At 42.6% G+C, this 26,780-nt stretch overlaps 1 protein-coding gene across 1 annotated transcript in view; it reads left to right on the top strand.

Annotated features, from left to right (window-relative positions):
• Window positions 1-785: 785 nt before the first annotated feature.
• The window catches only part of SLC6A5 (solute carrier family 6 member 5), a 37,370-nt gene continuing 11,375 nt past the window's right edge, over window positions 786-26,780 (top strand). Inside the window, exons 1-12 of the mRNA XM_026094559.2 lie at window positions 786-1,299; window positions 2,796-2,934; window positions 4,315-4,446; window positions 4,786-4,959; window positions 6,106-6,247; window positions 6,666-6,798; window positions 8,272-8,406; window positions 10,712-10,815; window positions 13,357-13,481; window positions 18,898-19,010; window positions 19,274-19,405; window positions 20,505-20,604. Of these exons, the coding sequence (XP_025950344.2) occupies window positions 793-1,299; window positions 2,796-2,934; window positions 4,315-4,446; window positions 4,786-4,959; window positions 6,106-6,247; window positions 6,666-6,798; window positions 8,272-8,406; window positions 10,712-10,815; window positions 13,357-13,481; window positions 18,898-19,010; window positions 19,274-19,405; window positions 20,505-20,604 (1,936 nt within the window). The 5' untranslated portion in view covers window positions 786-792. The remainder of the gene's footprint in view (window positions 1,300-2,795; window positions 2,935-4,314; window positions 4,447-4,785; window positions 4,960-6,105; window positions 6,248-6,665; window positions 6,799-8,271; window positions 8,407-10,711; window positions 10,816-13,356; window positions 13,482-18,897; window positions 19,011-19,273; window positions 19,406-20,504; window positions 20,605-26,780) is intronic.

Raw genomic sequence — 26,780 nt, forward strand, 5'->3', positions numbered from 1 at the left:
AGGGAAGGGCAGTTTTCTGTAGCCGCCTTCTGTATAGGTTTAAAAAGAGGGCACATTTTTAAAGATAATTTAAAATTGATGGAAAAGGTAGGGGATGGGTCGTCAATAACTTGTGTAACTTCTAAGAGAATGTTTACAAAATTAAATATTTAGAGTTATGCGAGTCGAAAATATAAGAAATTGAAAAGGGTAAGGAAGCTATTAATGACTCTAATTCAGCAGTGGTGGTGCGGTTATTTCCCCTTCTCACTCTCTTGCTGTCAGGTCTTAGAAGATGACAGCCCACTCAGAAATGCTTACCAGCACTATTTCGTTTGTTTTTTAGCATCTCCGGCTGCCTACAGGGCAGCTCGTCTATTGCCTATATGAAAAAAAAAAAAAAAAAAGCACCAATGTGCATTGTTGAATGACAGAAAGGAAATGGGGCGTAAAATTAAAGAATCCTTCTACACTGGTGATAGGGAAGGGAGCATCCTACAGCCGTGATGTGAAATCTAACGAGGTCTGGCGGCGCAGTGCTGTAGAAACATTTATCTAAAACTCGAATTACAGGTTTGAAGCCACTGTTTCCTACTGTTTTCTCCACCAGGAAATTAATGCTGAAAGAGAGGGCAAGGGGGTGAGCCGGGGCACCTCCAAATTTGCCGACGCTTTTCTATCCGGAGTTCCTAGCGCAGTCATTCTGTGCACGGGGAAAGAAATTCGTAAAATCTGTGCAGTCCCAACAGATTTTTTTTTTTTTTTGTAAAATATGTGACGTTGTTATTTTAGGATTACGCCAGTCAAAGGGATATGAGCAAGCAAGTTGTCAACAGCTCTGAAACAGTTGCTCCTGGACCAAATGAAGGTGCGGGAGTCGTAAGAATCAACCCCGAAAATGAGCCGCAGAATGTCCCATCGCAAGCCCCGGCCCCGGTGCCCAGGCTTCCCCGATCTCTCTCTAACGACAACAAAATACTTCCCTCTGAAGAAGCCAAACCAAATGATTTTGAGAGGACCAAAGTCGGGATCTGCAAGCTCAGCAGCACCCCGGTGCAAGCCAACTCCACACTCCGGAGGGAATCTATAGAGACCTTTCCGTACAAGCACGCCCCGGGGGTAGGAGCCGCCGGGCAAGCTGCGATCCCTCATTGCAAAATTCCCGCTTTGCAAAGCACAGACGGGGACGCTAACCTAAACCTTAGTAAGAGCACACTGGAGCGAAACAATGCCAAAGGCGCCTGGGTGACCTTGAGCCAGAGTACCGTGGTGTTGGGCACAGATGGCAACACTTCTGTTCTTCCTGGCAGAGTCGAGGGGGTAAGTTGGCTCCCTGTACTTTTTCTTTTTCCCTCCATCTCCTGGAATTAAGAGATTCTTGCCATTCAGCACCGATTTGGGGCTGAAGCTCTAAAAATATGGTTTGGGAGCGGTACCAGAACAGGTCGGGGTTGGGGCTGTGCGGGGGGGAAGGGGGGCGAGGAAGGGAAAGAGTGTCACAAATAAGGCGGCGTACTGCTGGCGATTGCTAATAACGTAATATCAGTATAAACGGCGATCAAGAGTTGCCGGCTCGTTCCAACGCGCTCACCGCGCCGTGCCTGTCGGTACAACCGGGGCTCCCTGGGGTTAGTGCGTGTGCACGCGTGTGTGTGTCCTGGGGAGCGAAGGCGCCTGTGCTCACAGCCTGAGGCTGTGCTAAGAGAAAAAGCAAAGTAGGACATTTCGGGGTAAGTATCGGTCACCCTTATCTCTCCGCTCCAGGAGCAGGGTTTGCACCTGTGTTACAAAGGCAGGCGGTGCCGGCCTGGGCCGCCAGCCGCAGGCGGTACGCGTGTGCGCGCCTCAGCTAACGCCTCCGCGCACGGCTGAAGTCCTTCCCCCGGCATCAGCTGCGAAAGGGTGGCCCCGCTGTCCCCCCCCTCTGCTCAGTCAGGCTTGCTCGGCTGCTCGAGCCCTGGCGGCTGAGCGCCTTGGAGCCTGTAGCCAAAACCAAGGCGGAATCGATCAGCCAGCCCCCTGAGCTGTCAAACCCTGCCAGCCCTGCCCCTGCGCCCCTCCCCGGGGGGGGGGGGGGGGGGGAGCCATCCCGGGGGGCAGCGCCGCCGCCGCGGGGTCGAGGTGTGAGGCCTCCCCCCCCCCCCCGGGTGTTGTCCCTGTCCCCAACCCCCCCGCTGCGGCGTGCCGATCTGGGCTCACCCTAAAGGGCGCGGGGGGCGGGGGGGAGGGGGCAGCTTCATTCAGTAAAACCATTTTTTTACATCCTTTCTGCCAGTGCTCTGTGCGTCTGCGGGGGAAGGGGCCCAAGCCCTGCTGGGGGGTGGTGGATGCGTCCAAGGGCGCCGGGGTAGCTCTGCTCCCCTGGACAGAGCTGTCAGGGCCCCTCCCGTGTGCCGGGGACCCGGGACGCAGGCACAACCCCCCCCCCCCCCCCCAGCCCCCCCGACGCCGGCACCGCCAGGCGATGCGCACTGCAGCGGCGGCCGCCGGCAGGGAGGAGCCGTCGGGGCACCCTGCGCGGGGAGGGGGCACCGGGGGCTGCCCCCGCTGCCTGCCGCTCCCGCGGGAGCAGCCGGAGAGCGGGCCACGAGTAAAAGCCCCCCCGGGTTTCTCTGGCAGAAATGCTCGCCAGGAGCCCAGGCTGCGGCGGGGAGAGAGAGGCGGGCGCTGCAGGAAAGGCCTCCCCCGACGCTGCCGCCTTCCCCCGGCTGCTGGCCGGGTCCCTGCGGCGGGGCCGGGCGAGCCTGGCGCTGCGACGGTTGTCTGCAAACGTGGCTGTTTTCCGACCTTTCTTTTCTCCCCTCTCCCCACTTTAGGAAGACGATGTGGGGGATGAAAATAAAGCCCGAGGGAACTGGTCTAGCAAGCTGGATTTCATCCTGTCCATGGTGGGTTATGCAGTGGGGCTGGGCAATGTCTGGAGGTTCCCGTACCTGGCCTTTAAGAATGGGGGAGGTATGCTGGCTTTTTCCTGTCTCTCTACCTGCAGTACCGTACGGGGCTGCGCCGGCCCGGCCTCGCCGGCGGGGACAGGCGCAGGCGAGCGGAGGGCGGCGGCGCTCGCCCGGCCGGGCAGGCAGCAAGCCCAGGCCCAGGGCGCCTCCAAACCCCGGCGATCTCGCCGAAGTCCTCGCCGGGCTTTCTGTAAAGAGCGGGTGGTCAAAGACGAGCGTAGGAAAGTTCCGAAAAGATTTAGTCGGAAGGCAGTGCTTTTTCTAAAAACGCCGGCGGGAGAGGGAGGAAAACGAGCAGGTTCATGGACTGAGCCTGGGCAGGGTGGCGCTTCCCCCAAGGCGCTCCCGCCGACTCCGTCGTCCAGTTTGAACGCGGTCAGGTCTGAATGCGCGAATGGTGGGACGGGGAAAGGGGATGGAGGAGAGCGAGGAAAGCCCGAGACAAAGGATATTTGAATCGAGACACACGTTATTTTGAGCAGTTTGGGGAATTTCTTTTAAACCTCTCAAGGATCGATTGAAAAAATATCACTTAAAATAGAGCGGATTCCGCTCAGCAGAATAGAGGAGAAGAGAAGCTGAGAAAGGAGCTGTGCTGTTAATAGGTTACGGGGGGAAAAAAGTTTCTCTGCAAAGATTCAGTCAATAGAGGCTCTTATTAAACTTTTGACAACCGGTGGGCGCAATTTTATTCCACCTACTGCGGCAGTAAGCCTCCGCGCCTCTGAAGGGGATAGAGATGCTGTGATCACTCAAAATAACAGTTGCGCAAGCACTGTAAGAGCCCTTCGGCGTGAAACAGCTAGCGATTTACAAAATGACTGGTCTTTTAAAGAAAAAAAAATGGGTAAGGTTTTCTTTTCTTATATAAATACGAAATTATCAAGGGGGTCTGTTTCAGAAACGCTCTTCTAAAGCATCCGTTCTGCTCCCGACGAATTCTGCCTCGAGCAAATGCCGGAAACGCAGAAACCCCCTCCCCGGTTGGGGCAGGAGCCGGGGGGACCGGGAATCGATAACAAACAGATACTTTTAAATAACGGCAGGTATCGGCTAGGTTGCCCTCAGCCCCAAAGGCAGAAATGCGCCCAGCGCTTCTGCGCCGGCGGCCCCGTTTCGGGCCGCGGGCCGCGCTCGCAGCGGGGAGCCGCAGGGGGGTGTCGGGGGGCGCCCGCGGCCGCGGGGACGCGCTGCCCCGCGGAGGCTGCGCGGGGCTTTCGGCGGGGGCCGCTCCGCTCCGCGCCGGGTATCGGGCCGCGGGGAAGCAAACGAGCTGTGAACGCAGGACTGAAGGCGCGCAGCCCCCGCGCCGCTCCGCGCCCCTCCGCGGCGCCAGCCATGACTCAGGTTGTTCTCTCTCTTCTCGCCCTCCTCCCCCAAGGTGCGTTCCTCATCCCCTATTTGATGATGTTGGCTCTAGCGGGGATCCCCATTTTCTTCCTGGAAGTCTCCCTGGGGCAGTTTGCTAGTCAGGGGCCCGTGTCTGTGTGGAAAGCCATCCCCGCCTTGCAAGGTGAGAGCGCGGGGGCGCCGGGGGCCCCCTTTTGGGAGCATGCCCCGAGGCCGCCCGTGCATGGCCCCCCGCGCCGCGCCGCGCCGCCCCCGCGCCCGCGCAGCTGCGCCCTCCTCGCCGTCTGCTCCGCAGGGTCCCTGCGCGCCGCGCAGCGCGGCCCGCGCTCGGGGCATGGCTTGCGCGACCCCTTTTTTCCCTCGGAGACGCGCTGTGTGGCTGCCCCAGACGGACGTGCTCCTTCGCAGCGGCCGTGACTCCTCTGCCGGAGCTCGCTGGCGCTCTGCCCCTGCGTGTAATGATTAACCGTGTTGTTCTCTCTTCCTCTTTTCTTCCCCTTAGGCTGTGGCATTGCAATGCTGATCATCTCTGTTCTGATAGCCATATATTATAATATTATTCTGTGCTACACACTTTTCTACCTTTTTGCATCCTTTGTACCTGTGCTACCTTGGGCTTCCTGTAATAATCCCTGGAACACGCCGGACTGTAAAGATAAAAACAAACTTTTATTAGGTGAGTGGGGACACGCTTTTTGCGGCCGTGTTGTGTTTCCGGAGCCGCCTTTGCTCTCCGGCTCAGCTGCGCTGCCGGGAGGTGCCAGCAGAGGCTGCGGTGGCTCCGGTGCCCAGCCGGGTGCCGGCCTGCAGGAGCTGCCGCTTCACAAGTTAGTGCGAAGAGACCTGTGCTGTACGGCCTTTAAAAAATTTACTTATTTTTTATTAATTTTTCTCATTAAGGCTAAATGTGGCTTTTTAATCTGTAACACCATAAAACAAGCGGGTTTCGACTAAAAACTCTCTGTAGGGGACAAAACACGGCAGCTTGTACTACGGCTAGCGGCCTCTGTTTTCGACTAAATACAACTTTTGGGCTTCAGGAAAGCTTATTCTTAACGAAAAAAACCCCCGAAAACTGGTTTTGCAAGCGGTCAAAAACGTATAACGACCTGAAAAGCAGAAAATTAAGCCGAGCAGCACCGTGTCCCTCCGCGGCCGCGCCGGGGCAGCAGCGCGGGCGCCCTCCCCTCGCGGGAGGTGCGCGGGGGCGGCGGAGCCGGGCGGCGCCGAGGGCTGAGAACTGCTGCGCTCGGCGCACCCGCGGCGGGGCCCTGCTGCGGCCGCCGGGGAGGGGGTCGGGGGGGCCCGGGGTCGGGGGGGCCCCGCTGCGCCCCCGCGGCCGGAGGAGAGGAACCGCCGCGAGCGGGAGCCTGGCTGGGGCTCAAATCCTGCTACCTTCGTATCTCGTGTTTCCAGTGACGCCCTTTCCTCTTGGCGGCTGAGCTCGTGTGTCCCTCCCTAGCTGTGTTTGCACCTGTTCAGAAAGGGAGATTATATATAAAGATTGTATGCTGGGCTCCTGGATTATTTTACCATCCTCGCCTGGGATTAACTTTGTGCTTGCCTGAATTAGGCGTGCACCTGCGCCATCTGTTCTCTCTCTTTCCTAGACCTTTTCAGAGATACTTCGGATCAAGCGGGGAAACTTGTGAGAGAGGTTTCAGGGCTTAGTGCTCTGAGATGCTCACAGCTTTTGTAAGCAAGGAGTTACAGTAACTTAGCACAGAACTAAAGTTTAAGTAGATCTGCATGACTGAATGCTTTATATTATCATTTTACACCCAACCAGTTATTTTTCCTCTTTGCTTTATTGTCTTCTCAGATTCTTGCATTGTTGGTGACCATCCGAAAATACAAATCAAGAACTCCACTTTCTGTATGAGTGCCTACCCAAACTTGACTATGGTTAACTTCACCAGTGAAGGAAACAAAACGTTCGTCAGCGGAAGCGAAGAATACTTCAAGTAAGATCTTCCTTTGTTTAGAAATGCCAGGTTACCCTTTCTCTAAAATCTGCAGTAACGGACACAATAAATAGCTGTTTGCAAGATGAGGAGTACAACGTCTAAGGATAGCATGTGATGTCTACTTACACATACAAACAATGAAAGCTAAATTTCTAGAGAGGTTATTTTTGCTCTGGTGCTTAGCACAGCTGGGTGCTGGCCCATGCTTAGCATTTTTATCTACTACTGCAATGCAGATAAATAAAATAATATGTGGTGCGCTTCACCGGAAGCTTCTAGAGAAATCATCCAGAGCTATAAAGCAATACAAAGTCTATACTGTAGGAACTTGTGCTGAATTACTGCCTGCAGTTTCTGTCATTATTTTTTTTATTTTTGCCTCTTTTTTTTTTTTTTTTTTTTTTTTGATTCTTAGGTACTTTGTGTTGAAGATTTCAGCAGGGATTGAATATCCTGGTGAGATTAGATGGCCCTTGGCACTGTCTCTTTTCTTAGCTTGGGCGATTGTATATGCCTCCCTTGCTAAAGGAATCAAGTCATCAGGAAAAGTAAGAAAATTAGTTGCAATCATAACCTTGCAAGAATATATTGTGCTGCTTTAAGTGATTCACGTTCTTGTCTAAGGCAGTAAATCACTGAAAACTCTTTTCAACAAATGACTAAATATTCATGAAATGCTTTTTTTCCGTCCATTTATTCCTGTCTACCCAAAATAGAAAAAGCTAGTTTTGGTTCAGTGTTTGTTCCATAATCTTTGCTAACTTTAAAATGAGCCCTTTAACTCTGCTCTGCAGTTGGATGGCAAAAAAGGGCACCTTGGACAGTCTTCCCTACTCTGTGGCATTCATCAGAAATTCTGCAGTCACCTCAAATGTCACTGCAACCAAGGAAATTAAGTAATATCTCTTAGAACTGGAGCAAAAATAAACTTAAATTATTCTATAGTCAGCGTGAGCAGTGACAGCAGATATCCTATTTTCCTAAATATTTGTGTTCCATCTTTCTAAAACTCCTCATTGCAGTAACCCAGCTCAGTAGGCTAAAAAGATTTAAAAAAATATATATATATATAAAAAACCTGGAGAAAGAAAAACTAGATGTTTCCTGTTATAAATATAGTGGATATGCAGAGGTAATGCTTAGACAGAAATTGATTTCATTTCCTTTATACTAGCTGTATGGTATTTACATTCACTGTACAAAAATTGATGAGAGTAGCTTCTTGAAATACCTCTTGAAGCAGCAAGGAGAAAGTTGGGAAGGCAGCATCAAAAGTCACTTAAACTCAGAGGATTCTGGTTGCTGAAAAGGTTGAAGTGTAAAGGACTTTACAGATTTTGCGTAGCGTGTATTGCCTAACAGATCATGATTTAGCCATTGTGTTCTCACAGAAGAGAGCTCTGCTCTGTGTTAGATAATTATAAACATTCAACACACAACCTCATTAAAATGATTATTAGGTCTATCTGGATGTTTCCAGGGCCTTTTTGCATTGGGCCAATAAGCATTTTCACAGTACTATGTAATCATTAAGAGGTACAAAGAGTGATAACAAATCTGCAGGCTTAGTTAAGTATGGAAGAATGATATGGAAAAAATCTGAACTTCAGCTGGTTTGGAATGGCATTGCTCACTTCGTTTCTGTGGCGCAATCTATGTTAGCTTATTCTAGGCAAGGATCAGACAACATTTCTATCTAGCTGTAAATTCCTATTGTTCTCCAGGTTTTTTCTTCTGCTTTTTCTTTCCCTATGAATCTCACTAGAATCCCATTTACTTTCACAGTTATTATTGATATTATTCCTGTTTCTAGTAGCAAGAAGAGCTGTAAAAAAAGGACAGCTCTGTCAAGTTTCTTGAGAAATAACCCTGCTGTCTGGCTAGTCTTCTGCCTTGGCTGATGCCTCTGATCATGGGTAATTGCTTTTCCCAGGCAATAATGTGGTACTTGCATTTTTTTTCTCTCTCTTCTTACAGATCCAAATAAGACCTTTCAATAAACTTTTTTTTGGTCTGTTCAGGTGGTGTACTTTACAGCAACGTTCCCCTATGTAGTTCTCATCATCCTGCTCATAAGAGGAGTAACCCTGCCAGGAGCTGGAGCTGGAATCTGGTACTTCATCACGCCAAAGTGGGAGAAGCTAATTGATGCTATGGTGGGCTTATTATTGCACTTATAACTCTGATAGAGTGAATAATTCCGACAGATTTATTCCTTCATGTCTGTTACAAATGTTTTCCGTGTGCAGTGGTAGTGTTTTTATCTGTGGAATCTTGTTCTTCATCTGACATGGAGTGTTGTGACAGTGGGTGTTTGTCATTTGTGCATGCATACCTGTTTTTTACCTATACTGTTACAAATAAGATGTTTATTTCATATTTAATATTTCACCTGAATCCTCTAGATGAGCTTCCAGAGTAGATGCATTTGGAAAACAGGAAATTGAAAAAAAGTATAGATTTTTATATGCTGATGTCTGAACGGATCTTGCTTTTACTTGAACATGACATGAAAAGCTTGACGTGAAACTTTAAATAGGTAACATGAAAACCTACTTGCATTTCTGTAAAAATGCTCTTGAAATGCTCAGAATATCTGCGTTTTACTCACTGTTCAGATAAGATTGTTCTGAAAAATGCATCTGAGACATTAGTTTGGGTTGTAAATTTGATTTAGTTTAATCTAACCTCTGCCAACAGCATATGTATTTATATAGAACAGTTGTGATCATTATCCTAGCTGTGTTATTAGAAACAAGACCCATTTTCTGTGTAGTAGAGGTCAGAATTAAAGGACTTGGTACCCTGCTCTGCTTTATAGAAAGCACTGATTGTATGATTTGGAACTTGAACTCTGCTGTCTCCCTTATGATATCAGCTGATTTCTAAAAAGCCATTTGCTGCTAATTAACCCAGTAAAACATGTGCCAAAGATATGCACGGATTTGTATTTGTACACACATGAATCCACACAGGGATCACGTGTTTGGCTGGCACAGCACCTGAGGGTCTGTGCGTCAGTCTTACGGGTACCTGGGCAGGACTCTGGAGGCTGAATTGAAGCCACAGCTGTGAGTTTGTTCTCTTGAAATTTGGGAGGGATTTTTAGCAACACCTCAGGAAATAACTGATTTCTCCAATACATTTCATCATCTATCAATAAAAGTGTCGTACCACACTAATAGATTGAGAATTAAAGCTGGAAACAGTTTCCTGGCTGAATTCTGCACATCTTCATTTCCTTAATATCCTTGAAAATATTGGATATTTTAAACTGTTAGTGGTTGGAGTACTAAATCTTTTGCAAGCAGTGTAGAAATTTATTTTGCATTAAGTATGAACATTTTGCATCCAATATTGTGCAATAAAGGAGGTGAAAACTATTGCCTTTTAGCAAAATGGGGCTACTTGAATATGTAAGTATCTTGATAATGTTCAGGTGAGCTTCTGTTTTTAATTTTCTTTGCAACATAGGATGAATTAGCAGCTGTATGTTGTGCTCAGCCAGATGAAGCAATGACTGCTTGGTGGCTGATATCTTTTAAAGTGGCTTTTAAGTAATATCTTCAGACTGGTTAGTGTGGGTAGGTATATCTATATATGTGTGCATGTATGTATACATCTCCATTTCTGCACTGTAGATTTTGTTTGGTTGAAAATCAAACTTTGCAGGACAGCTTGTAAGTAGAAATACCAATGCATTGAACATCTTGTAAGTTCATATTAAGCAAGTCCAACTTTTTTGAAATTTAGTCAACTTCAGAAATACAGAAATTCAATGTCTAAATGCATTTAAGGCTTTGAATAACTGTGAATAGGTTACACAATAAACAATACTTGATATTTTTTTCTCTAAAAACAGAAAATTTGCATGAGGTTTTCTTCTCTTTTGATGCGAGGAAACTGGGCCAGGGTATCTAAACGGCCATAACTTATGCAACTATGTTGCTTGAGGTACACCTTATGAAGGAAATTTACCCAAATTTTAATTTAAGCTCATTCAGAAGATGTGCCTCAAGCAGCACTGAGTTTCTTGTTTTTATCAAGGAGATGAAGTATTATTTGGGGCCAATGATAGATAAACCATCAGTACTGAATATAGGTTTTTTCCTTTTGATTTTCATTTCCTTTGCTGAATGTATTTAAACTGACCTGTATCAAGCAACATAGCTCATTGAATATTTTTGCCTTCTGTATTATGGCAAAAGTTGTATTGTCTTTTTAGACTGGCTAAATAACAATCGTACTCCCAAGTCTAATTAAATCAATTAGCATTATGTATGGGGGCAGGATTTTGCTCTTAAATGACATTTTATTGACATCCATTGTTCTATAGTTCATTTGAACTATTTATGTGTTAATTCCCTAACAGTAACATTTAATAGCGTTATTGATCTTTCCAAAGCTCTTCCCTGAAGCTGACAGTATTTCCTCTCCTGTCTTTATTTGTTTTTTTTTAAGGTTTGGAAAGATGCTGCCACACAGATTTTCTTCTCCTTATCTGCAGCATGGGGAGGCTTAATTACTCTCTCTTCTTACAACAAATTCCATAATAATTGCTACAGGTATGTGAGAGTGAAATCCATCAGTCTTATTCAAGTGGCCTTGCCAAAAACACAGTCGTCTTCCAACTTGCAGAAATTTGGAAAGAGATTGGAAAGAGCCTCCACTTTCTTTTCTGTCTTCTCCCTGGGTTGAAATCTATTAGATGAGCCTTAGGCATATGATCATCCCTATTGGGTATTCATTTTCAGAATCAGCAGGTTTAAGTTGAAAAGCAATGTGTGAAGCTGTCAACAGCTGTGAGCAATGTTACGAAATGAAGCCAGTTGGCAACCTCTGTGGAAGACCAACCCATATGTAGAATGAGCTCAAGTTTGTCATTGAGAGAGACATGCAAGAGTATAATATGCAATTTCTGTGTACGTGATTCTTGCTTCTCCTAAAGGATAGTATTGCTTTTCCAATTGCATTATTGTGGTTTTGCACACACAAAGTTATCTCAAGTTGTAATATTTGAAACTAGTGAATGTGTTATTTTTGCAATGAAAATCATTGTTCTGTTGGCATAGGATAGCTTTCATCAAAAAGTGTGCTGAAGAACACTTGCAGACGGAAAGCCCAAAAGTGAGTGGCATTAGCAGAACTGCTAATCTGCGTGCTCTCTGTTGTCCTCACTTCTTTACTTCGCTGATATTTTGTTGTCTTTAGGGCCAGTCTGGTTTCTGCTGAAGCAATCCTTTACTGATTCCTGTAATGACAGTGGTCCCATTTGGGACAGCCTCCAGCACATGCTTACCAGCTGGACAGGCGCTGTCCTGAGGAAATACTTCAAAACTTCCTTGATTCAAGACTTGAGAGCATGTTGTCTTTGGGATTTGAACCTCCATGTCCTATGAGTTTTTGAGTACTCGCATTTTTGCCACTGTTTACAGAGCAGATACTTTGATACTTTTAGAAAATGTGGATCAGGATTTTAAAAAAGAATGTCCCAAATGTCTCCAGTTAGTTTTCCAAAGTCTTTTAATACAATTATCTAAAGATGTGGATGAATACGTAACAGTGCTGTTCGCTCAGTTACTCCTATCCTGCAGTCTTTTGGCTCCTGCTTTTAAAAATGCTTGTCCTTTGCTTTGATTTGTTGCTGATGAATGGAAATGTCTAGCCTTGCAAAAATCTGTTTCAGAATATCAGGGCAGGAATAAAAAAGGGATAGCTGTCACGCTATCTTTCTGCATTAACTTAGCAATGGTTTATGGAGCTTGGAAAATGTTAATGGAAATTTTGAATTAAATACATGGTATTGAAGCATAAAAATCTTAAAGGTCTAAAACTAAATACATTCCTTACCTATGTTAGAGAGGAATTTGGGGGACTGAAGCAGAAATAATTAGAAAAGCTTAGTTGCTTCTAATCTGATTAATTTTATAATACAGCCTCAATACTGAAATGAAGCACAACTATTTTCCCTTTCAATGTTTACATTCATTACTTTCTAAGATTTCAAATGTAATTCTGTTTTTCAGTCACATGTCCATTTTAAACATCATGAAATAAATTATAATTGGAATAAGTTTGTATAAATCCACTTCCTAATACAAACCTAGAATTTTTTTTTTTAACTTAAAAGTTTGCTGGATTTTGGAAGAAAATTAACACACGATGATTCCGAACAGAATGTTGTCATTTCTTCTATAGACTTGAAGAATTAACTTAATCATTCCTGTTACAGGATGCTCTATTAGAGATTCCAAAAGTTTGTCCTTCAGTGAGGTTCTTGACAGCTTCTTAGATTGTATTTAGTTCTGTTGCTGACAAACAAATTGCAGTAAGAAGGAGCAATTCTAGTAATCTTTGAAAAACTTTTAGAGTGAGTGACTGGTTTGTTCCGCAGTCATTAGCAGTTGAAGGGGAAGTCTTTTGGACAAACCTGTCTGGAGGACAAAATAAAAATCCCATCAAGACTGTAACAGTTATAGAGAGGGATCATGATGGCTTGTTTCCTATCAAGTCACATGTGCTAACACAATTTAGCATGATATTCAGGTATGGGTTTCTTGAGATTCCCATAGTAATGACAACTGAAAAAGGTACCAGAGACTCCTCTACAGACAGCTAGACTGGCGGGCACTTAAGGAATGCCACAGGGGTATAGAAATCTTAACCATGAAATGTTGCGTATAAATACAAGAAAGATGCAGGACAAAAATCATCATAACTGGGCTGTGGTAGTTTGTGTGTAATACAGTGAGCAGCACACATCAGGCAAAAAGTAAAATGCCCTGTTACAAATGGTGTCTTCATTGCTACCTTCTTCACAAAGGCCAGGAAAATAAAGGCGCAGCCTCCTGCTTGGCCTGGGGAAGCTTCCTGTATAGCATGTGGACTAAGGAGACACGTACAGCTGATTGCTGCTGGTGAAGATTTCTGTCATCAGACGTACCTGAAATGTGTAAAAGGATGTGGTTTGGGATTATATACTGCATTATATACCTGCGTTCCCATAGAATGTGTGCACTCACGTGAGACGGCCTTGAAGTGTATATGAAATTCTTGCTTGCATGTATTGCAACAAGGTGATGAGGGTTTTTTTGTTTTCTTTTCAGGGACACATTGATAGTCACATGCACCAACAGTGCCACAAGCATATTTGCAGGCTTTGTCATCTTCTCAGTTATTGGCTTCATGGCGAATGAGCTCAAAGTAAATATTGAAGCTGTGGCAGACCAAGGTATGGTATTCTGCCGTTTCGCTGCTTAGAACGGATTCTGCAGGGCAAGGTGCAGGCACCTGCTGGCACCCTCAGCTGTGTTACTGTGATAACATTGGGGGTGGAGGTGGGAATACTGGCTTCAAACTGGAGTGGATTAGTAAACACTCGTAGGTATCTCTGTATAGCTGAAGTGCTGTACAGCAATTATTGTCACTATGAAGCCAAGAAGGCCTCACCTGAGGCCTCCTTATCACTTGTTTGCTGAGAGAAAGTAGCCAGCTGAGAGCGATTTCTAATTTTTATGTAAATGACTCACTGGCATGGGGTGAGATCTCCCTTTCATATACTCCAAGCAGTCACTGGCCCCCTTAGCTGTCTCTGCTGCTGCCTTGTTAGGTCCACATGAAGGTAAAAATTGCCCCAGATGGTGGAAACCTTGGGTGGAAAGGCAGTGGGCTTTGAGATGAGGGAGAGGGGAAGAAATATGGTCTAAGTGGTGGAATGAGCTTCTGAGCTGTGGGGAGCAAGGAGTTGCCTCCACAGGGTTATAAAAATTTTGAGCAGAACTGCTATTGCAGTGGTGCAGATTTGAAGACCTTGGTTAGCGAATTGAGGCTGTTACAAATGGGGATTGGTCAGGTCTTAACTGATAGAGCTGAATGTGAGTGAGAAGAGTGTGACCGATGGATGAACTGGTACTGTCACGTATTATGTGCTACGAGGAAGTGTGAGAGAGAAAGGGAGGAGCTCTTGGGGTAAGATTTGGAGAAACCTGAAGAGTTGCAAAAATCTGATGGGATAATAGAGGGATAATTGTTGTCTTAGTCTAGTCCTGCCTTTCCTGTGAAATATTCTTAAATAATATATTTGTGTGGTGCTTAGAGTCAAAGTCAGCCCCCCAGATCTTTAGAATCATTTCAAACTGCGTTAAAAACTGAAGAGATGATTTTGTAATAATTTTGCCATAACTTGTATATTTATTTACACTTCCCCCTCCAGAACAGTTTCCATGTATATGTATATGTAATACAGCTTATGTATGGTAATATTCATAGTTCATTCTAGACAAATTAGGTGTTGAGGTTAATCTGCATTTGACAGTGTTACGGGAGCTAAATGGAAAACAGACAATGTGGGCTGGGAACTTGTTCAGAAAACCTGTAGGTGTAGGAACAGCAGTCAGTGATGCGGCTGAAGCTTTTTTTTTTTTTTTTCCTTTTTTTGAAAAATGCTTTTTTCCAGAACTCTGATTCTAATTGTGGTTCTGTTACATCTAAAAGGAGGAGAACAATAAGAGAAGGGAATAAGGTGTTACTGATTAAGGGGAGGGGCAAGAAAAGGCTCTTAATTCCATTTTGTCTTTTCCTTCTCTGGAAACTGAAACATGCATAAACAAATGGACTCTGCAGTGCTTTTCCTGACATGAGAGATACAAGCATATCAAGTCACATTTTATTTCTGTAGCAGCTTGGGTTGTTAAATTGCAGCACAAATGCTGGTATTAGGTGAAGCTTGTGAACTGCAGCTCAGCTATAGGAAGTTAGTCTGGGTCCTGCTGTGCTGTGGATTCAGTCAAAGGGTTTGAGAGGAAAATTTCATAGGATAGCCAGATGGTAAACTCTTATTTCTTGATAGCAAGTAGTAAGGGATACTGCCCTTGCCAGCCAATATAATGTCAATTCAGTCTTCAGTGCATTTTTTGGTCTGCAAGTCAGATAAGTATGAATAGATAAGTTTTAGTGTAGTCCCCATTTTCTGGCTTGATTGGACCCTTGTGTTTAAAAGACTCTGCATGAGTTATCTGAGGGTCGGCTCTCATCTTAGAGCTGTGTTCAACTTGTCTCCAGCACGTCACTTGACATGTGTCTTGTGACGGGGCAGTAATGTTGTTTTTTATCACCCTATGCGATCTTGTGTGCCTTGTGTATGCCAACAGCCATTGCCTGTTGACAGTCCTTGTATAATGACAGCTTTCCTTTTTATTGGTAAAGAAACACCGGAAACAACTGTGTTTACCGTGTGTTATGCTCACATGAATGATGTTTTGAGGGAGCTCTTTTCCGTACCAGAAAATGCATTGAAATCCCAGGCACTCGAGCAGTAGAGCATATTAGGGTAAGCCACTTTGTTCTTTAAAGTTTGAAGGTTACAGATGACAAGTCTTTCTCATAGGCAACACCAAAGGGAACACTGTTCTGTCCCTTGGAGTCAAAAACAGGCTACACAGTTGTTTCTGACTTTGCTAGGTAAAACAGGTGTGCCTTGGTCCTTCTTGCATCCTCTTCCCATCGGACTTCCCCTCTCCCTGAGACAGTCTCCTGCAAAATCCAGGCAGATGTCAGCTGTTGCTGAGTACGTTGTTTATGACCTATTTTCCTACTGAATGTCATAATTTTCCTCAGAAAGATTTTTTTGAGCCCATTTGAGCCTTTGAGAAGTCATTTGGGATACAATGGCATGGATTCAAAAAAGCAGAGGCCATTCAAAATATTAACTCTGCTTTTCAGTGTGGATTGGTAGTCGACAAAATGTCAAGAGAAAATTGTTTATCTGCAGTGCATTCCTCTCTAATTCACACCTTTTTATTCTGATTCAACTCTCAAAACTGTTTGTATACATATCCTCATTCACTCTCCTGTGATAGTTCCCCAGTCTTGGTCCTCTCACTTTGTGCTGCTAGAAAAGTCCTTGCTAGTTGGCTGGGTGCTAGAAAAATCCTTACTAGAAACCGAGGGGTTTTAGGAGTAATGTTTCCATTAATCTTTTTATTTTCAACTTTACTTCAGACCTGAAGCAAACAGCAATCCCCCCATCACAAATCCAAACTGCATTGCAGTTACAGAAATTATTGCAAAGTGTTAAATTTAAACTAAAAAAAGAAGCACGAGCTTGACTGAAGATACAATGGAAACTCTGAAGGGACTGGCAGCATGAGGGATGGAGAACTGTAGCTGTTAGAGATGGGGTAGAAAACATTTGGTTCAGCTGATTCCTCTCCTTGGAGATTTCTAGTGAGGTAGATCCCACGCTCTTCTCTGTTGAGTGCTTGTTGGAGGTCTTTGAATAAGTGACTGGTCATGTAGTGGAGCTCTCTGTTTCCAGCTGTTTCAGCAGAAGTTCAAGGGAATGTGAGAAAAGCTGTCAGAAGACAATCTTACTGTGGAGCTGTCAGCGCATCTGTAAAATCCCACTTAAGCCATTTAAAAATATCTTACCGCTGTGAGGCTTTTTCACTCCACTTGCCCAGTGATAGGGGAAACAAAATTTAGTCCCATTATAGAAGAAAACTCTGCAGCAAGAGGACAGTGAAAATTGGAAAAAAAATTACTGACTGAGTTAGCACATTGGAAAAAAAAAATTAAAATGTGGACACAGTGAGTGGAGATGACAAGAAACCCTTTGTCCCTGCCTTCCTGGCTTTATTCTAAAATTTTATTATTTTTTGCAGAAAAGAAGAAAACAGCAAAACTGATGATGATAAATAAGCTCATGTCATGTTTCCAAAAACTTGAGTGAAACGGTTAATGGAAATAGAAAGGTTTTGTTGTTGTTGTTGTTATTCTCCATTTTTTTCTAAAGTATAAATGCAAAATAATATGCTTTTTTCTTTTCCATTTAGAATCTTCCTTTTGGGAAACATCAAGTACATTATGAAAAAAGATATTTTAATGGCAGGAAAGTCAGGAAAATCTGTTTTGTTTCTACTCTCACATCTTGAATAAGAACGTACTGCAGTTGAAAGGTTCTCGTAATTTAGAATAAAAGTTCAAGGTCATTAGACTTTTCTTTACAGGACACGTAAAAGCCTTAGAGAATTTTCCTGGCTTTAATAGCATTTTTGAATGAGCTTACACCCATCCAAATCTCCAGAAAAGTTAATTGTTGGCAATTGTGCTTACACAGAGGATTGATGGCCAGGAGGGGAGCCAGTCTCCTTGTGACTGCTTACCTGTGCTTGGATATTACCCTTACTGCAGGCCTTGACTGGCACCTGGTATTTTTGAGTTATGAGGGGCCAAGATCAAGAAACGTGCAATTTCGTTTTGTATAATTAAGCTGATCTGAAGGCTGCGATTAATGGGAACTGTTCTGAGATTTGATTTAAACTTCTAAGTACAGGAAGCTAGTGCAAACAGAGCCCTGTTTCCCTAACAGTTGAGAAGAAATTTTTAATCAAGAGATGAAAGAACATGTTCATGAATAAGTAATATTTCCACATGAACCTTTCTATTCAGAAATCTACCTTTCTGCAGCAAAATTTAAAGATGGCAACACTTACTGAGTCAGGTACAGTTTTTTTTTTTTTTTTTTTTTAACAGTATTGCTAACTCTTGTGTTTGTCTCTTACTCAGAAGGATCTCCAAACACTTCACAAGTTACCTGTAGAGATCATTTCACAGGTTGCTAAAACTGTGTGTTTTTCTCAGTGTGTGTGGGAGCAACAGTTACCTCTTTAACAGAAACAACGTGGGCAGCAGTAGGAAATGGGATCTTATAACTCAGATTAGCAGTGGCCAGGACAGTGCGAGTTTGCACCTCCTCCTGTTACAGGACACAGAATCAGCTCAGCTTAACTTGCATTTATGTCTCACCTGAGCCTTCAGAGCGCTGTGACTGGGTATTGCTTTAGTCGGGATAAATAGGGAAGAAGTGCCATCTGCTGTAATCTACCACCAAATTCCTGCAGCATTCTCTCCCAGGCAAATCTAAATGTACTCATGAGAAGAATTTTTCTTTACTGTCAACAAAAAATTATAGCTTGGAGTGAGAAAACCAAAACAGTAAACAGGCAAATTCCTGGTTAAGGCTTTAAAAAGTATGAATTCCATATTCTTTCTGCTGTGCATTACTTCAGTATTTTTGTGGATTCATTTTAGATTCGCAGTAATGATTACCAAATGCCTGAGATTAGCTCTGTGCATTTGTTACCTGCTGTCCTGCTCTTTCGATCGTGTGCTGATGAGGTAGAGTACTTTCTTTTCCATTGATCCTTGTAGTACTGAGGTGTGGAGGGTTGCCATGTTGATCCAAGGTCCAGACTGTAAATTGGAGTGGGACAGTGGTGAGTGGGAGACAATTTGATTACAGAGCACGAAAGAAACATTGGCCCAATGCAGAATTTCTGCTGACCTTTCTTATTTGGGTCAGTGTGGTAGTATCCAGGTTAAAAAAGTATTTTGCAACTTGGAAAGTAGGAGTGTATGAATGTTCTGAAATTCACAGCCAAAATAGAAATTAGTCATGTAATGCTAAATACTGCAATGGTTGAATCTCTATGTAAATAGGAAAGACAGAACCTGATCCTCTTTACTTTTATCAAGCACAGTAATATTGTATTCTGCTTTGAAACATGACTCATTTCTTTCTCCACCACTTGGCCAACAATGTTAATGTGATGCAAGATACCCCCAACCTTTATTTTTATCATTTTTAGGTCCTGGGATTGCTTTTGTGGTTTACCCAGAAGCCTTAACTAGGCTCCCGCTCTCTCCATTCTGGGCTATAATATTCTTTTTGATGCTGCTGACACTGGGATTGGACACTATGGTAAGCTGCTTTTGTTTCCCATACCTTTCCTCTCGCTCTGCCAATCTGTCCTGAAGACCATGAGCCACGTGTTCAGTTAACTGCTCTGCAAAGAGAAGGATGAAACAAAGCCATCAATGTTGCATTCATTTGGTTGAAACTTCAGCATGAATATCTGAGCATTTAGCATCTAATCTCTAAACACTTGATCTGATATTTCAGTATACCCAGTTGGACCATTTTGTGTATGTAGTGTACATTGATTCTTTTGTTTTGTCTTTCAGTTTGCCACTATTGAGACTATAGTGACCTCTGTTTCGGATGAGTTTCCCAAATACTTACGTACGCACAAGGCACTGTTCACTCTTGGGTGCTGCATTTCCTTTTTCATCATGGGATTTCCTATGATCACTCAGGTAATAATACTGCCTCTGAGCAACACTGGTTGTCCCCAGTCCCCCTCTGGTGGCCATTCTAGTCTCATGCAAGAAACAGTTGCATAAGATTAAGCCTGTTTAATTCCATTAAATGTGCAAGGACACAGGGTGATTTTGAAAGCCTTATTTTTTTTGGAGGCTCTGAGAGACTTGGTTGCTCAAATCTTTCTGAAAATTAGGCTTTTTAGAAATTAATTCCTAACCAAGCATCCTCAAAGTAGTTACATAAAATAGCTATTCGTTTTTCAAAGTTTATATAGTATATAAAACCGTACACCAGTTTTGGGTGCCTTTTCAGATATGTAAAGATTAGATATATATTGATAGTCCTGAAGAACTGTGGAGTTAATGAAATTCTCATCTACCTTTGATAGTCTTCCCTGTCTTTTGTCCAGCATTGTCACTCTCAGCAAATTCAAGAGGACGTGCAAAAATTATTTTAGTCTTTCATTTGTCCTTTTTTTCCCCCTCCCTCTTTTCTTTCTCACTCTCGTCTCATCACCTACCACATCAAATTTGCAGTTCTGAAGCCCAGGACGGATAATACTCCGTTCTTCTTTCACTTGAATTGTATTGCTTAACTGCTGTCCTGAAGTTATGCAGTTATATCCTTTCTAGCAAAGAAATGAACCGATCACACTACTACAGTATCCCTGGTTTAAACAGTGCTTTTGCTTTTGATATAGTATTTAGTGGTTTGACCTTCTGACAGTGCAAGATCTGGTTCCAGTTCATTCCCTGATCTGAAAAGACAGAAACCAGTGTCTCCTGCTTACTCAGTGTGTTTTAGCTACCAGACTAAGACATACCCTCCTCTTTTTCTCTTTTTGAGGTGGACTATATTGCTGAAAAGAATTCAGTGTTAATTCAGCCAGAAGGAAGAAACAAGAGTATCGCATGCATCTGTGGCCTGCTGATGTTAGGGTGCTTACGTGGGGTGAAGAGTCCTGGGCTCTGGCTCCTGTTCATTTTGCCTACCTTAGTGCTATTTATGGGATGGGGATATTGTGATACACAGGTGAAGAGAGACAGCAGATACATGCCACGAGTAATGGCTTTTTTCTCCTTTTTCCTTTAGGGTGGAATGTACATGTTACAGCTTGTGGACACTTATGCAGCTTCTTATTCTCTCGTCATCATTGCCATCTTTGAGCTTGTTGGAGTTTCCTATATATATGGTAAGAAAAAATAGTGTTATTGGACAGCCTATGTAAAAGGGACATTTTTGTGTATGGTGACATAGATGGTATCATGAAACACTTAAGGAAAGAGGTAACATTTTATAAAAAAAAAAAACCTAAAAAAATTCAGAGTTCAGAAACATCATTTTGAATTGAGGAGTTGTGGGACTATATTACTATAGGATTCCCCTAAATATATGTATTCGGAAGACTATTTTATTTAATCTAATGTGCCTTTTCTACCAGCAGCTCAAAGCTGGTGCCTAGAGATGAGTAAAAGAATAGACTGAGCAGTAAGTGAACTGTCTTCAGTGGCTCACTCATATTCCAATAGTTTTGTGGCTCAGAGACTTCTTGAGCTAGAATTGTCATCTTTGCAGTTAACAGCTTTTGATGGATTTATTTTCCATGTATGCATCCAGCCTTCCCTTTAGCCCATGTGTCTGTAACACGGAATCAAGGTCATGCTTCTACCCTCAGTGATTATTTACACACAATAGCAACACCAATTATCCTGAACCATGTTGACATGCTGGTTTTTAACTGTTGTCGTATCTTCAAATTACAAGGAAGAACCTGAGCGGGTGGTATAAACTGGTGCAAGTGCCTCGATGCTACTGTGCTATGTCAGCTGACCCCAGCTGCTGATCCACTCCCAGACTTGTCCCGTGCTTCCAGGAGACTGATTCTTGGAAATGCGTGATGTCAGATGGTAGCATTAGGGAGTGTGAAGATCTCCCTACATAAGAAATGATTAATCCATGTCTGGAGTGTGTTGCTGGCACTTGAGGCTTGTCTTCACAAGCAAAGCAAGTTCTGAACCTCGGTGTTAAGAGAAAGCAAAGATGTGGTCATTTCTGATGTTGCTGTGGACAGGAAGGAATTATATATCAGCTGGTCATAAAATGATCTCAAGATTTTCTGCTGAAGATGCTTATCTAGCAGGATGTTCTTTGGCCCCAGTCCTATATCATGGTGTGCACTGGATATATGTATCTGCCTAAGTCGTGGGGTCCACTCTGTGATATAAATGCATGAAAAGATTCGGTGTGACCCCAACCACATTGAATTTATTCCTCTTTTCTGAAAGAAGACAAGGAATATATAGAAGCAATTTATCTGTATGGAAAGGACATGGAATCAGGGCAAAAAAAGGATGATTTAGCCACTCTCTGCCTTCCTGTTTTCCCCCCTCTGATTTCATGGAAATACGGAGGTATATGTTATCCCCACAGACATCCAATCCAGTGAGCAGGCTTCATTGGCTGTAAGCTAAGTCAGAAATGACTCAGTGAGGAAATGTTACCAACCACAGTGGAAAATGTCAAAATACTAAGTGAGGACTTGCTTTAAGCTGTTCAGATTTTGGCTGATCAAAATAATTTTTACTTTTTATATCCCTGAAACGTAAGTATTTCAATTAGAGCTGGTTTAGAAGTGCAATCCCTGTGAGTGAAATGATACTGGCGACTGTCAAATAATCTTCTCAAAGGACCTAAGCTTTCAGATATCTCCTGAAGTGAAGTCCACAGTTGGACTTCAGGGATTATTTAGCAGAACTTCTGGTTTGAAAATCAGTGCTGGCAAGTTATGTTGTTTCTTTTCACTTCAGTTTCCATGAAGACATGCAAGAGTTGTGCATTCCCTCCCCATGGTTACCCCCAGCCTGGCACTTACTGGTCCTGGGGAAGCACCACTTGGTACATGTCATCTGAGACATTAGCGTGTGCTCTGCACTGGGGATCCCCATAACCCGCAGACATGTTGCAGCGTGACCATCCACTTTTGCTCTCTATCAGTAGGTAGTTAGCCACCGAACAGTTTCTTGTGCGTATTCAGCTGATATTTTCCAACAGCGTGCTTGCTTGAAGAAGTGGTAATTTGGGGGACAAGCTAAACACTTTTCCTGATTTTGTCTGTTTGCAATAAGTCAATGGTTCCTGAGCTGTCCTCAGTTAGCATCACACTTCTTTCTGTGAGTTCCTTTTTATAATCTTGGTTGCTATGGATATTAGCGATTTAATTCAGGGGATCCTGTGACTTGTAAAATGGACATCGTTACTAGTGTGTCATAAAAGGTGATGCCAGAAACTTGTTAAGTGGAATGACTCTATGCTGGCCTGATAGAAAAAAGGTATTAAAAAGTTGGTATGTCTACCTCTTTGACTTTCTATAGATTAACTGAACAACCACAGGATTTACTGAGATGCTTAACAGGGAATCCCCAAGACTAAGGGACTTAACACTCAATCTTTAATGAAAATACATTCAAAAAAACTAGAAAAAAATAAAAAAACTTATTCATTAGCTGTAAAACGGTTCTGTGCTCAAAGCACAGAATTAGCTTGAACTGTTGATCCTACCAGACACTCCATGTCAGTCTGGTTGTTGTACCAACTTCCCAGCTTTGCTAAAATTGAAGCAGTCTCTTAAGAGATGGTGAGTGCGAGTACTCAAGAAGAGTATGAGTGTGGGTTCTGTTTTTGATCTTTCTTCTTCCTTCTCTTTTTTCTCAGCGCATGTCTGAATGATGCTGTAGTAAAAGTGCTAGATGTTGTTGCCCTTCCTTGCCAGTGTTATCAATAGCATCACTCAGTCTGTACCCAAAAGATTGTCTCTTCTAAGCTGTCACCATCAGCATGCAAGATGAAAAAATTCCTTGCAGAGAATATTTTAATAGCAAAACAAAAAATTTAAATCTGTGAATTGTTTTTTGTTGTGCATATTTTTGAATAAGCATGAAGATATACTGGGAGAAAATACCGGATCTATTCCTCCTTTGAACACTGAGTGGCAGAAGTACTACAAACCTGCCTTTATGGAACAACATTTTATTAGATTTGTAGACAAAATTGCAAAGACTTGTGCCTGTTTTCCTCCAACAAATTCATTATCCCTTAAAATATATTTTTTTGTGAAAAACATTTAGTAGTATAGAATAGTTACAATATTAGTAAAGACTTGAATAGATGAGAGAAGCTTCTAGTTAGGATGTTACTTTAATGTAATTAGACTTGGAAAAGCTTGGATGAATGGCAGATCACTTTTTCCATTCTCTGTCTGTACCAACTGATTGGTAATCAACAGATGCTGGTAATGTCCTTGATTAAAAAAAAAATTCAGAAATTATTCCCTAGAATTAACCTTTTGCTAGACTAAAGAGCTTCCATTCTTTTAGCAATAAAAATCAAGGATTTATCTTACAATCTTTATGCACTTGAATAATGCACCGCAGCTATTTTTTCTGCATCAAGGCTACTGTTATAAGGATTCTGTTCACAGGAGCGCAGCTTGTATATTTGTGATTTGCATGTTGCAAATAGAAGTGAAGCTGCTGTTCTTGTTATATTCCTTCAAGCAGTGCTTAAAATTGGCATAATATATTTCAAGCTCAGACAATTGCTTATTTTACACTCCACTGACACTTTTCTCTGTATACTTGTACTCTTCATAGCAAGCAGGTTGGCATAATCCTAGCAGGTGCTTTTATGATTAAATAAATCAGTCTATAGCTCCTGTTACATGTTCTGCTTGCTGAGATTGTTGAGATTTTTAAATTAAAAAGAGGCACACTTTGTTATTTCCTTGCAGTCACTATACCAGCATAATCCAAGCTGGTATAGATGTTTATTCTCCAGTTGTTTAGGTTATGATGCATGATTGGTAAAGAGCAGTTTAGAGCTGTGGGTATTAATTTATTCATTAGCATAATTCCCAATGGTGTGTTCTGTAACATAAAGCCAAATACTAAGATTCTTATGCTTGAGTGAAATATTGTAGGAAACTGTCTGAAATTAAAAATGTATTAATGTATTATCTTAACTTTTTTCACAGTCCCTCTAGTTTTTTTTTGGGGGGGTGGGGGCAAGTCTCTTGTCGGGAAGGCTGGTTATCAGAGTGAATGGTAACTGCTGCAGTGTATTTGCACAGTGTTAGTATTGGTGAGCATTTTACATGTAGCAGGATATTTAAGCAGTTGTCTGTCACAGTTTGCATTCTACTTTTTATATTTTTTTATACCTGCAACACTTAGTAATACATTTTCCCACTTTAGAGAGTGGAAACTGAGAGACGAAACTTCATACACTGTTTATTTCCCAAAGTCATTCACCACATCTGACTGAGCTGAGAGGCAAACCATGCATGCTAAGATTTGACCAGTGTTCTGTTATCTAAAGCATCTTTTGTCTTTTACTGTGGAACTTTATGAAACTATTTTCAGTCATCCACCAGGAAAAAGATGTGTACTGTATAATCTCTGAATCTGCTTACAGGTGTTTGATGCTTGAACTGCTAATATTAAAGAGTGGAATTAAGCTGAAAAGCTGTGGACAACGCTACAGGGGAAACTCAGCGCGCACTCATTCTTGTGTGCTCTCTCCCTCTTTTCTATTTTCTATTTTTTTTTCCCATAACAGATTTTAGCATTTCTCCTGTAGGGTATCTGCCCAAGCTGGCTTACTCTGTTCTCACTCTCCCAGCTCAGCCTTGAGCTCTGCCTCATTTCTAGTACCATCTAGCCTGTTGTTATTCTAGAGGGGTCTGTAACAAAAGTGCGTCGGAAGATACTGAAAGTTGAAAGATTGCTACTCTTTTATACCCTGGGCCATCTTTTCTCAATTCTTAGAGCAGACAAACATGTGGTTAGATTAAATTCTCCTTGATATCGACAGAAAGGCTTCAAAATTAGGTGGATCAAGCCTGGGGATTATCCCTTCTTACATTCAGCAGCTGCAGTGGCTGGTTATAAGGACAGTAAGAATAAAGCAGCTTATTACTTTTCTTCCAAATTTTTCCTTCCTTACTCAGAGCCCCCTCCAACATCTGAAGCTTCATCCCTGTCTCCACATCATAAAAATTAGACTAAATGCTGTAGAATAATGCTGTGCAAAATTCAAATGGAAAAGACAATCACTTGCTTCAACAGGTAAAATTGGACGAAATTTGAAATGCTTGTATGACTGATGAGCTCAGCCTTGGACCCCAAATCTCCCTCTTCCTATCACCATAAGAAAAGCTGGAATAATTTTTGATTTTTGTTTTTATTAGTTTTGGATGAATTACTAATAGGTGTGATACTGAGTAGGGACAATTTACCTAAACAGCTACGCAGAACAAAACTGAAAGGCAAGCTGGGTTTTACCATTAGGGTGCTGGCAACTGCTGGGCCAGCGCATGGTTTTGAGGCACAGTCATGGCCAGGGAGATAGCCACAGCATGCTCAGCATCAGGCCTGGGTTTATTTCTGGAAAGAAAGTCACTGAAGTAGTCCCTCTGCTATCGTAAGGTCTGAAACAGGAGTTGTTATTAGTACCAGTAGGAGACCAATGCAAACACAGCAAAGTCCTTCCTGAGAACAGAACATTAGTTTAATTAGAAAGGACATCCGATGCATCGTACCACAGAATAATCTTCAAATACAGATCAGTGTAAAACACAGAAATTCATGGGTGGTGATAACTGAATTCAGTGAACAGAGTATGGGTTGTCAGTACTTAGGAAGACCAAACAGGATTTAAGTATTTTTGTTTAAAGACAAAATAATGTAGTCTTTGAGCTCCAAAAATAGAACTCTGTAAGAGAAGCTGTGTTTTCTGTGGAGTGTAATGCAGGGCTGAATATTATCCATGGATGTTGTCATGGCACTGAACTCAGATGCAAGGAAGAAATAGCTTAAATATTATTTTCCAATCTTGTGTGTTTTATTTATTCAAGTAACTATATAGATGCAATCAATACAACAACCTGAAGAATTAACATTAACATGTCGATCAGTTTGTTTGATCCAACAACATAAAATATAAATAAAAATCTTTATAGGTGCTCTCTAATAATTCTAAGTATTGCTTATATATTAATTGAAAAATAACAGGACATTATCAGTTTCAATGCTAAATGGTATAATCATACCCCAATCAAGTGGTAGATATGGAGAAGCTCAGTTACTGTCTGTGCTGAAATAGGTATTCAGATGACAATTTTTTATGACTGTGTATTGTGTGTTTAGATTGTAGGTTGTTTTAAAATTATTATTACATTTATTAATAACATTCATCTTTACAGTGAAAGACAACAAACAAATATGAATAAGCTAGGCAATACATTTTATTAATACATTAATCTGGAACGCACTGAACACTTAGTCTCTATGTACCAGCTAAATTTGTTTTAAT

The sequence above is a fragment of the Dromaius novaehollandiae genome, chromosome 5, assembly GCF_036370855.1.
Source record: "Dromaius novaehollandiae isolate bDroNov1 chromosome 5, bDroNov1.hap1, whole genome shotgun sequence".
Taxonomy (NCBI): Eukaryota; Metazoa; Chordata; class Aves; order Casuariiformes; family Dromaiidae; genus Dromaius; species Dromaius novaehollandiae.